Here is an 11,960-nt window from a genome sequence, read left to right as displayed (position 1 = left end):
ACAAACCCCATTCAACAAGTCGGGATCTTAATGGTTCAAGAGTTCTATGCCAATGCATGGATCACTAAGAACCATGACCAAAATATGAACCCGAACCCAAAGAATTGGCTCACAATGGATTGGGGGAACTACTTGGATTTCAGTCCGGAAAATGTGAGGCTAGCATTCATCTTGCCAATGATGCAAGGAGACCCTCACCCTTTCACCAGAAGGGTCAACTTTGATCAAATGTTGGACCAAGTCCTTATGGACATTTGTGTGGAAGGAGCTCAATGGAAGAAAGACTCAAGAGGCAAGCCGGTTCAACTAAGAAGGCTTGACCTCAAACCCGTGGCTAAGGGATGGTTAGAGTTCATCCAACACTCTATTATTCCTACTAGCAACCGGTCTGAAGTTATAATAGACCGGGCTATCATGATCCATAGTATCATGAATGGAGAGGAAGTAGAAGTTCATGAGATCATATCCCTAGAACTCTACAAAGTGGCGGATAAGCCCTCTACTTTGGCAAGGTTAGCCTTCCCTAATCTCATTTGTCACCTATGCAATTCAGATGGAATTGTCATAAAGGAAGATATCCTTATTGAAGAGGACAAGCTCATCACTAAGAGAAGAATGGAGCAAACAAGAGAGCCCACTCATGGACCTCAACAAGAGCATGAGGAAGTTCCTCATCAAGAAATCCCTGAGATGCCTCAAGGGATGCACTTTCCTCCACAAAACTATTGGGAGCAAATTAACACTTCCTTAGGAGAACTGAGTTCCAACATGGGACAACTAAGGATGGAGCATTAAGAGCATTCCATCCTCCTCCATGAAATTAGAGAAGACCAAAGAGCCATGAGAGAGGAGCAACAAAGGCAAGGAAGAGACATAGAGGAGCTCAAGCACTCCATAAGATCTTCAAGAAGAAGAACTAGCCGCGTCACTTAGGTGGACCCGTTCTTGAATTTCCTTGTTCTTATTTTTTCTATTTTTCGAAAATTATGCTTTATATTTTGACTATGTTTGTGTTTTTATTACATGATCATTAGTGTCTAGTGTCTATGTCTTAAAGATATGAATGTCCTATGAATCCATCACCTCTCTTAAATGAAAAATATTTTTAATTGCAAAAGAATAAGAAGTACATGATTTGAAATTCTATCTTGAAATTAGTTTAATTATTTTGATGTGGTGGCAATACTTTTTGTTTTCTGAATGAATGCTTGAACAGTGCATATTTTTGAATTTGTTGTTTATGAATGTTAAAATTGTTGGCTCTTGAAAGAATAATGAAAAAAGAGAAATGTTATTGGTAATCTGAAAAATCATAAAATTGATTTTTGAAGAAAGAAAAAGCAGTGAAAAACAAAGCTTGCGAAAAAAAATGCGAAAAAAAAAGAAGTAAGCAGAAAAAGCCAATAGCCCTTTAAACCAAAAGGCAAGGGTAAAAAGGATCCAAGGCTTTGAGCATTAATGGATAAGAGGGCCCACTTGAATAAAATCCTGGCCTAAGCGGCTAAACCAAGCTGTCCCTAACCATCTGCTTGTGGCGTGAAGGTGTCAAGTGAAAAGCTTGAGACTGAGCGGTTAAAGTTGTGGTCCAAAGCAAAAAGAGTGTGCTTAAGAGCTCTGGGCACCTCTAACTAGGGACTCTAGCAAAGCTGAGTCACAATCTGAAAAGGTTCACCCAGTTATGTGTCTGTGGCATTTATGTATCCGGTGGTAATACTGGAAAACAAAATGCTTAGGGTCACGGCCAAGACTCATAAAGTAGATGTGTTCAAGAATCAACATATACTGAACTAAGAGAATCAATAACACTATCTGAATTCTGAGTTCCTATAGATGCCAAAACTGTTCAGAAGCAAAAAGGTTACCAGCCCCGCTCATCTAATTGGAACTAAGTTCATTGATAAGTTTGGAATTCATTGTATATTCTCTTCCTGTTATCCTATTTTATTTTCAGTTGCTTGGGGACAAGCAACAATTTAAGTTTGGTGTTGTGATGAGCGGATAATTTATACCCTTTTTGGCATTGTTTTTACATAGTTTTTGGTATGATTTAGTTACTTTTTATTATATTTTTATTAGTTTTATTCAAAAATCACATTTCTGGACTTTACTATGAGTTTATATGTTTTTCTATAATTTCAGGTATTTTCTGGCTGAAATTGAGGGACCTGAGCAAAAATCTGATTCAGAGGCTGAGAAAGGACTGCAGATGCTGTTGGATTCTGACCTTCCTGCACTCGAAATGGATTTCCTAGAGCTACAGAAACCCAATTGGCGCGCTTTTAACTGCGTTGGAAAGTAGACATCCTGGGCTTTCCAGCAATATATAATAGTCCATACTTTCCCCGAGATTTGATGGCCCAAACTGGCGTTCAAAGTCATCCTAAAGCATCTTCGCGTAAAATGCCCAAACTGGCACCAGAATTGGAGTTAAACCCCCAAACTGGTACCAAAGCTGGCGTTTAACACTACAAAAAATTCTGGTAAAAACGGTAGTTTTGTTTGGTATTGACGGCGATTTGAACCGCCATTATTACCAATAATGGCGGTTTCATAAAGTAACGTAATTCTGGGCGCCATTTTGGTTATTACGGCGGTTTTCTGAAAACCGCCACAATTTCCTGGGTTAAAACGGCAGTTTTTGAATAGGTTAAAACGGCGGTTCAAACCGCCGTTATTTCCAGGGTTAAAATGGCGGTTTTTGGATTGGTTAAAGCGGCGGTTTAAACCGCCATTATTACCCTGACAGAGTGGCGTTTTAGTTGGTTAAAATGGCAGTTCAAACCGCCGTTATTTCCAGGTTAAAATGGCGGTTTTTGGATAGGATAAAATGGCGGTTTGAACCGCCATCATTACTCTGACAGAGTGGCGTTTTGGTTGGTTAAAACGGCATTTTTGAACCACCATTTTTACCCTGACAGTAGCGTTTTGGTTGGTTAAAATGGCATTTTTGAACCGCCGTTTTACCCTGATAGTGACATTTTTTATCGTTGTTTTTAACAATTTTTACCATCATTTTTATCGTGTTAAATAAATAATTTTGTGATTAAAATTTCACAATAGCAAAAAATCATAATCCATAAATGAAATATGATATAACTCAAAAACAAAATATTAATATAATATATAATTTTTTATTATTGAAAATCAAAAGTAATAACTCCTATACAAAACCTTGTCTTACTAAACTTACCAAAATACAAGCATTGCAATAAGCACTAATCAGTCAAGACTAATAATGTATTTAAACCATCTAATAAGTGCTGTTTTTACTACTTAGAATATGAATATACAAGACAAGTAGCTTAGCTAAGTGATGATGAATAAGATTTGGAGGCCAAAAGTTTCCTCCTTCTGCGACAGCAAACTCGATGGAACTTCACGTCTTCGGATGGAATTTTAGATCTGAGAGCTTAATTAAAACACTACTTGGTGTCATTTTTAACCTACTGGATGAGTTACATTGAGTTATCAACAGTCAATAATATTCTCTCCATTTCCATTTATATGTTATTTATATTACTTGGACCAATGTCAATTGATCAATGATGTACCAAAAAGCAACAGTGACAGCTAAAAAGAATCAGAGGGAATAAAAGATTGAAGAAACTTGCCTAATTGAGTGGTATATCGTGTTATAAGACACAGACTTATGTTCTTGAGGATGAAGGCTGAAATCCAGAACCTGCATGCAGTAGAAAAATGTCCCTTAACCAATTCCAGATTTGTCATATCAGTATATAAAACAAGCTGCTGTACTATTTGTAACCCTTAGTTAATCTCAAGTTCAATTGCTGCTAATAATAAAAACAGACTCAATTTAGATATGAACCGTTAATGTGTTATTAAATTTAAGAAACCATTATTCCAACTTTGTGACATTGCTTCCCATGCCATACAATAATCTAATTCAACCGTGAAAAATAAGGCATTCTTAACTAAATTTGTTTTTACTTGTAGCAATGAATTTTAAATTGTTCAAATCTAAGGTGTTACTAATAATTCAATCATTTCGAAAAGCTTGTCAAATTCTTGAGTAAAGTTACTATCATTATGAGTAGTTGGCATCTCTTTCATCTAGTTAAGAAGATGTAATATTGTATGACTAAGCACATATTTTAACAAATGTAAGTGGAGTCAAACTAACAAATAAAATAAACAAATAAGACCACTACATATATCCTCCTCATGGTACGTACTTAATTGCATTGCTTCATTCACCAAAAGGACACTTGAATCTATAACATACAAAATCAAACACTATAAGAAATTAGTATGATGATGAAATAAATAAGAATATAAACCAAGCAATTATTCATAAGGAGCTTTTAATTTGGAATAAGTACGTAGTGGGATTATGATTTGCTCCATTAATTTAGGAACTGCCACGTAGATAAAAGTGACTCTTAATTAGATTTAGTATAAAACTCTTCTACATTAATTAATTGTGCAAAACAACAGTGTTAACATCTCTTGGAGATTGTTTAATTCAATCAGCAAAGTACTTGTTTTAAAATGCAATTGATAGCTAAAACAAGAAAAAGATCATTACTTCATTTCAAAGAGTAAAAAAGATGATGCATATCAGAATTTAGATTCTAACCAGTCATCAAATTTTAACCGAGAACAAAGAAAATGGTAAATTTAAGTGAAGTGCTTCCAAAATTAGAATCTATATGTACCAAAATCTAATTACTGCTCCAAAAGGAAGGTGTACCTCTGAAATTGCATGCTTGATTTCTTCTTGGCCTGCAATGCTTCAGCAAGCTCAATCTCCAAAGCAAGAACCCTTTCTAATGCATTGCCAGTGACAGATATTTCCTTGAACACGGAATATATTTCCCCATTCTTGATTAGCCTGAGCAACGGATAAAATTCATAAGAATCTGAATAAAGAAAAAGACATGTTTCACGGCAATCAATGAAAATGAGTTATTTACTTCATGAAGGAGTTGAATTCTCTTTTTTCATCTTTTCCAACTACAATAAGAAAACAAAATTTAGATCACATTTACACCAGACACAACAATAAAAGTCACAACTCGAATATAAGGAAAATGAAAATGCTATCCATGTTACCTTTCGCATGATACTAGAAAATAAATTTACTACATTTAGAAGTATAGATGAATAAAGAAAGAGTAGTTACAAATAATAGTTCCTAAAATGTTACCTCCTTATTCAAGTTGTCCATGCTAGATTTCAAACTTTTAATTAAATCCACGTGCTTTTCTTCTTTTTGTTGTGAGTAGTCTTCACTTCCAGAATTGAATATGGTTTGGCATACTGAGATAAGTACAAGACTTTAGGCAATAACAACATTAACATGTAGAGTAAAAGAAATAAAAAGCTGATACAAGATAATGTACCTATGCAAGGCTGATCATCTGAAAGTTTTTCCCTTGCTCTAAACCAAAAATTCAAACTGCATAAAACATTTAAAAAAGTATTAAAAAAGGTAAAGCATCGATCTACCCTTCTTTTCCCCTGCAAAGTATTACCTGGGAGGAGATTTGGTCTGATTTGTTGAAGTAGTAGGTTCACAGAACCGTATCTCTATTGGCCAAGGGGTGAATTTAGTTGTAGCAATTTTGTTCCGATAAGTTCTGAAGCAACAAACTTAGTCATCAGAGATCCTTAGCTTTAGATACATGAATGTTCTCTAAATAGAATCTTATACATATTCTTTAACAACACATTGCACCCCCCAAAATCTTACTTTGGAAGACGAGGGTCAATAAGGCGTCTCTCCCGTAGCTCCTCCATTGACAAAAGCTAGAAACAATTAATAATCTGAAATCAGCAACACATTTTCATTCTTAAATCTTAATTAATATAAATAACCATGTAACTTACCTTATCTGGTGGAGGCACAGATGGCATGGCTACCTCCTGGTGGTCAAAACCTAATTCTTCTTTCTGTATATTAAGAAAATAACTTATTAGCACCACTAGGTTCATCTTTTGGATATTTCTCCTTCTATCATCTCATACTCATAGTATCAGTTGCTGAAAAGTTACGTTGGGTGAACAAAATAAATAGAAGAATGATGTGAAATCATCAAACAAAAGTACCTGAGCTGCTTCAATTTCCAATTCTTGCTTTTTGATCTCAACAGAAAGAGGGCGCAAGATGCAAAGAAATGACAAATCTGATTTCCCAAAGAATGAATTCTGCACTTCCCTGAAAAATAGAAAAACAGGACTTGGTGATAGTGATTAATGATTTTTGTTCAATCATTGAAAATTCAAATTCCTCCTAAGAAAATCATTAATATGCCTCTTTTGTGCTTAATATATCGAAAATAGAGTTAGAATTTTAGTGAAAATCATACATACATATTGTGTTTTTAAATTAGTTAATACAATAAATAAATACAATGTCACAACGATATATCAGGATTAAATTCCATACAAAAGTTAGAAGATTCACACCTGAATGCTAGTATTTCTACAAATTCTGTATCAACCTGAACAAATAAAAAAGATGGACCATATGAAACAGTTGTTACGAACTTATGATCAATAAAAAAAACTGGTCACATTTACTTAGATACTCAGTCCTGTCTCTTCTTTTACTTCTCTAATAGCTGCTGCAAAAATCTCCTCACCCTGCAGGTACAAAACCATTTTACAATAACTTCAGTAGGTAACTTCCAGTAGCCAATAACCATGTTACAATAACCATGCTGCAAAAATCTCCTGTACTGCATACCGCATCGACAACTCTAGAAGGTAACTTCTAGTAGCCAATTACATAGAATCTACCTCTTTTTTCCTGTACTACAAGAAGCTACAACCCCAAAACCTGGAACAAACAAATAAAGAAAAAAGAAGGGGAAAAAGTTGCATTGATCAGAATGTTGGCATGAAACAAATGCATGCTTATTGAAACTCATGATTTCCAATAACACATGGTAACAATCAAAAACTAAAATATACTACTTAATTATTTCATGAACATTCAACTCCCATGATTAAAAATTTTATTTTCAAACTCTTGAGCCAAATTTTGTAATGAACAGAAATTAAAATTGGTGTCTTGTGCTCAGCAAACTAGAGTAAATGAGTGGTATAGTCTCGTGTAATTATACAAAAGACAGGCTCAAGTAACTTGCAAAAATCATAGTTACTAAGTACTACATTAATGGTTTAATAACTTAGGTGACAGGGAACACTATAACCTGGTCAAGAACAGGGCCACAGAGAGATCCATAATCATAAATTCTGGTATGGTAAAAGGAGTTGTAGAATGTGAGTCTTGTTCTTGGTGCAACTGCTTTGAACTTGAAGCTCACTGTTCTGAAGTTTCCCTTCCCTTCAGATTTGAAGGGAACTTTGAAGGTGTCCTTCGCCTAGGAGAAGAAGAAGAAAATATATAAGAGTTGGGTTCAAACTTCAAAGTGCAGGAGACAGGGGAGAAAGGAGAGAAGACTCTATATAATAAAAATAAGGTAAACGATATTTGCATCCATGGAGATTATGACTATTTATTAGTACATGAATGAAGCCATCATAGAAAGATTGAAGGATAGAAACACTAGAGATAGAGTATAAGACAGCAATGACTAAAATTTTATTTTGAGACTTTTCAGAGACATAATGTGTAAGATACAACAAAAAGTTAAGCTATAACAATCTTCTCTCTTTCTGTCTAGCAATTCAGATTTCAGAGTTAGAAGTTTGGAATAGAAATTCGTACTTACTTGTTTATACTCCTTGGTGGTGAATGCATTGCCAACTAAATAAGCACCACAAACCAATGATATCACAATGAGGAAACTACAAAGGAACATCCTATTCTTTGGATCAGACAGGACAAAGCCCTGACAAAGATGAGTATACTAACATGAGAAATTGCTATAGTTTAATGAACTAAATATAATCTCTTAGAAAGTTAATTTTAAGAGTATTCTGTCGTACTCAAATCATAACTCATCCAGAAAAGTAAAGCAATGGTATAATTTTATAGCAAATCACAAGAATATAATAATTACAAAGAGTGTTTTCCTCTTTTCTTTTATGAAAATTGAACAACAAAATAGAGCACATACATGCTGAGAATAAAGAACGAGAAACATTTTGACTACTATATTGAGATTCAAACCAATTTTAATTAAATTTGTTCATCTAATCTAAGGCAAGCCAAAGACCATCGATTAGAATGAAATATTTTCAAGAGAACAAAGGCAAAGAGAGAGAAGAACCTACTTGTGAGTCTGCCGGAAGAGAAACTCACAGCTCAATAGCTTGATTGACGAGATTGCTGGCGTAGGAGAATGCCACAGGAGGAGATCATCGCTGGAGGAGAAGCCGCTGGAAGAGACGTCACTGGAGGAGAAGTCGCAAGAGGAGACGTCACCGAAGGAGACCATCACTGGAGCAGACGTCACAGAAGGAGGTCGTTGCTGGAGGAGACGCCGCTGGAGGAGACGTTGCCGGAGGAGACCGTCGCTGGAGAGAGGAGTCGTCGGAGGAGAGATCGTGACAGAGGAGATCGCAGTGGCAGAGCTTCAAGATTTCTCTCACACTGGCAGCATTTCAAGTTCAACACAGTAATGATGGGTTAATTTAGGGTTGAGCATTTTATACAAATTGATAATGGCGTTTAAAACTGCCAGAAGGAAAAAAAAAACGCCGTTAACTACCAATTAATTACGACAATAATCATAAACATCAAAATACTCAAATATTATGGCAATATTATAGAACCGCCATATTATTAATGTCATTTTATATCATTTTTTTTTGTAGTGTAACTCCAGGAACAGCCTAAGCATGAAAAAACTTCAATTCTCAGCCCAAGCACACACCAAGTGGTCCCCGAAAGTGGATTTCTGCACTATCTGTACTTAGTTACTCATTTTCTATAAACCCTAGTTACTAGTTTAGTATAAAAACTACTTTTAGAGAAATATTTTATGATCCCTTTTGAGGTTTTATCTTTTGATCAGTTTTAGATCATTTTGTACACGTTTGGAGGCTGGCCTCACGGCCATGCCTAGACCTTTCACTTATGTATTTTCTACGGTGGAGTTTCTACACCCCATAGATTAAGGTGTGGAGCTCTGCTATTCTTCATGAATTAATGCAATTACTATTGTTTTCTATTCAATTCATGCCTACTTCTTTTCCAAGATATACTCTTGTTCTTAATTCAGTTAAGTCAGAATGAAGGGGTGACCCGTGACAATCACCCAATCTTCGTTAATCGCTTAGCCAATATCCGCGTGCCTGACAACCACAAGCGGTCTACATGATGTTCAACATAGTCATTGGACGATAGTCGGAGTATATTCTCTTGGGCCTCTAATCAACGATTCACATCGTCTCTCTTGACAACAGAGCATCTGAATTTGAGATTAGAACCTTCGTGGTATAGGCTAGAATCATTAGCAGCATTCCTGAGAACCAGAAAGTCTAAACCTTGTCTGTGGTATTCCGAGTAGGATCTGGGAATGGATGACTGTGACGAGCTTCAAACTTGCGAATGTTGGGCGCAGTGACAGTGTGCAAAAGGACAATGGTCCTATTCCGACGCTAGCGGGAACCGACAGATGATTAGCCGTGCGGTGACAGCGCATATGGATTTGTTTTCATCCGAGAGGATCATACAGCTTGCCATGGAAGGAGGTAACACATGGTTGGAAGAAGGCAATAGGAAAGCAGAGGTTCTAAAGCAACAAAGCATCTCCAGACGCTTATCTGAAATTTCCACCAATGAATTACATAAGTAACTTTATCTTATTTTATATTTTATTTATATTTTAATTATCAAAACTTCATAACCATTTGAATCCACCTGACTGAGATTTACAAGGATGACCATAGCTTGCTTCAAGCTGACAATCTCCGTGGGATCGACCCTTACTCATGTAAGGAATTACTTGGACCACCCAGTGCACTTGTTGGTAAGCTACGCGGAGTTGTGAAGAAAAAGTGTGAGATCACGTTCTCGCGTACCAAGTTTTTGGCGCCGTTGTCGGGGATTGTTCGAGTTTGGACAACTGACGGTTCATCTTGTTGCTCAGATTAGGTAATTTTATTTTATGTTTAAACATTTTATTTTTAATTTTATTTTCTAAATATTTTCAAAAAAAATTATATGTTCTTCAGAATTTTTAAGAAGGAATTCTAGAGTATCGTGAGATATGTTGAAGCCTGGCTGGCTGTAAAGCCATGTCTAATCTGTTGGATTGAGGCTTCCACTCCTCATTGACATGCTTGTATATTCTATGCTAAAGCTTGGCTGGCTATTTGGCCATGTCTAAATCTTTTGGACTGGAGCTTTCACTCAAATCTTGGCTGGCTATTAAGCCATGTCTAAATTTTTGGACCGAAGCTTTAGACTAACATTGCATGATTCCTGGAATTCTTATTAAAGATTTTGAAATCCTTATTTTTCTTTTTCCAAAAAATAAAAAAAAAATTCGAAAATTTTACAAAAGAAAAATTAATAAAATCATAAAAACAAAAAATTTTATGTTTCTTGTTTGAGTCTAGTGTCAAATTTTAAGTTTGGTGTCAATTGCATGTTTTAACTTTTCTTTAAATTTTCAAAAATTCATGCATGTGTTCTTTCTTGATCTTCAAGTTGTTCTTAATTATTTTCCTTGTTTGATCTTTAAATTTTCTTATTTTGTGTCTTTTCTTGTTTTTCATATGCATTTTAGAATTATTAGTGTCTATAGAATAAAAATTTTTAAGTTTGGTGTCTTGTATGTTTTTCTTTCCTTAAAAATTTTTCAAAAATATGTTCTTGGTGTTCATCATGATCTTCAAAGTGTTCTTGGTGTTCATCTTGACATTCAAAGTGTTCTTGCATGCATTATTTGTTTTGATTTTAATTTCTTATGTTTTGCATCATTTAGTTATTTTTCTCTCTCCTCATTAAAAATTCAAAAATAAAAAAAATATCTTTCCCTTATTTCACTCATAAATTTCGAAATTATGAATTGATTTAGTCAAAAAGTTTTAAAGTTTAGTTGTTTCCTATTAGTCAAGTCAAAATTTCAATTTCAAAATTTTATCTTTTTCAAATCTATTTTCAAAATCAAATATTTTTCAATTTCCTTTCATGTTTTTCGAAAATTTTAAAATTGATTTTCAAAATCTTTTTCTTATTTTTTTTTCATATTTTCGAAATTAATGCTAACATTCAATGTTTTGATTCAAATTATTCAAGTTGTTACTTGCCTATTAAGAAAGGATCAATCTTTAAATTCTGGAATCATATCTTTTAGTTTTTTGTTAGTCAAGTAATCAACTTTAATTTCAAAAATCAAATCTTTTTAATTTCCTTTTCAAATCTTTTTCAAAATGATTTTCAATCATGTCTTTTTCAAAATTTAATTTCAAAATCCCTTCTCTAACTTTTTACCTTTTCAAAATTGATTTTCAAATCTTTTTCATTTAACTACTTGACTTTTTGTTTGATTTTAAAAGTTTTCTATTTCAATAATATCTTTTTCAAAACCACCAAACTACTTTTCTCTCTCCAATTTTCGAAAATCACTAACCACTTTTTTCAAAAATCTTTTTAATTAATTAATTTATTTAGTTCTCAAATTTTATTTTATCTCTTCTCTTAAATTTCGAATACTAACCAATAATTAAAATAAAAACAAAAATATTTTTCTTTTATTTTAATTTAAAATTCGAATTCTCTCTCTCTCATCTCTTTCTATCTATTTATTTATTTACTAACACTTCTCTCCTTCTTATAATTCGAACCCTCTCTCCCTCTCTGTGTTCGAATTCTTCATCTTCTACCTTCTTCATTATACTTTTCTATTCTTCTACTCACATAAAAGAATCTCTATATTGTGACATAGAGGATTCCTATTCTTTTCTGTTCTCTTCTTTTTCATATGAGCAGGAGCAAGGATAAGAACATTCTTGTTGAAGCTAATCAGGAACCTGAAAGGACTCTAAAGAGGAAGCTAAGAGAAGCTAAAGCACAA

The 11,960-nt window shown here is 34.2% G+C and overlaps 1 protein-coding gene across 11 annotated transcripts; it reads right to left on the bottom strand.

Annotated features, from left to right (window-relative positions):
* On the bottom strand, positions 3,112-8,324 carry LOC107643684 (acyl-coenzyme A thioesterase 8-like). Of its 11 annotated transcripts, XM_021124065.1 has the most exons (13): positions 8,209-8,324; positions 7,704-7,823; positions 7,182-7,352; positions 6,713-6,805; positions 6,073-6,181; positions 5,854-5,916; positions 5,717-5,772; positions 5,499-5,603; positions 5,367-5,422; positions 5,171-5,283; positions 4,715-4,855; positions 4,197-4,235; positions 3,112-3,682 (listed from the first exon to the last, which is right to left on the bottom strand). In XM_021124065.1, exons 4-11 carry the CDS (start codon positions 6,715-6,717, stop codon positions 4,766-4,768), a joined length of 597 nt encoding a protein of 198 aa, XP_020979724.1. In that variant the 5' UTR covers positions 6,718-6,805; positions 7,182-7,352; positions 7,704-7,823; positions 8,209-8,324; the 3' UTR covers positions 3,112-3,682; positions 4,197-4,235; positions 4,715-4,765. The 11 variants fall into 11 exon arrangements, with proteins under 11 accessions (XP_020979724.1, XP_020979730.1, XP_020979721.1 ...); XM_021124071.1 differs by lacking the exon at positions 4,197-4,235 and adding an exon at positions 4,938-4,977 and having other exon boundaries at positions 6,713-7,352; XM_021124062.1 differs by having other exon boundaries at positions 6,713-7,352.

This window comes from Arachis ipaensis, chromosome B05 (assembly GCF_000816755.2).
Source record: "Arachis ipaensis cultivar K30076 chromosome B05, Araip1.1, whole genome shotgun sequence".
Taxonomy (NCBI): Eukaryota; Viridiplantae; Streptophyta; class Magnoliopsida; order Fabales; family Fabaceae; genus Arachis; species Arachis ipaensis.
The sequence above is the reverse complement of the archived record's forward strand: the minus strand, read 5'-3'. Positions and strand labels throughout refer to the sequence as shown.

Excerpts from the sequence above, each read along its gene's own strand:
- LOC107643684 (XM_021124062.1), bottom strand. Across the intron at positions 5,284-5,366 it reads AGATGATCAGCCTTGCATAG|TATGCCAAACCATATTCAAT; the intron begins GTACATTATCTT and ends TACTTATCTCAG. Across the intron at positions 4,856-5,170 it reads TGGACAACTTGAATAAGGAG|GCTAATCAAGAATGGGGAAA; the intron begins GTAACATTTTAG and ends TCCGTTGCTCAG.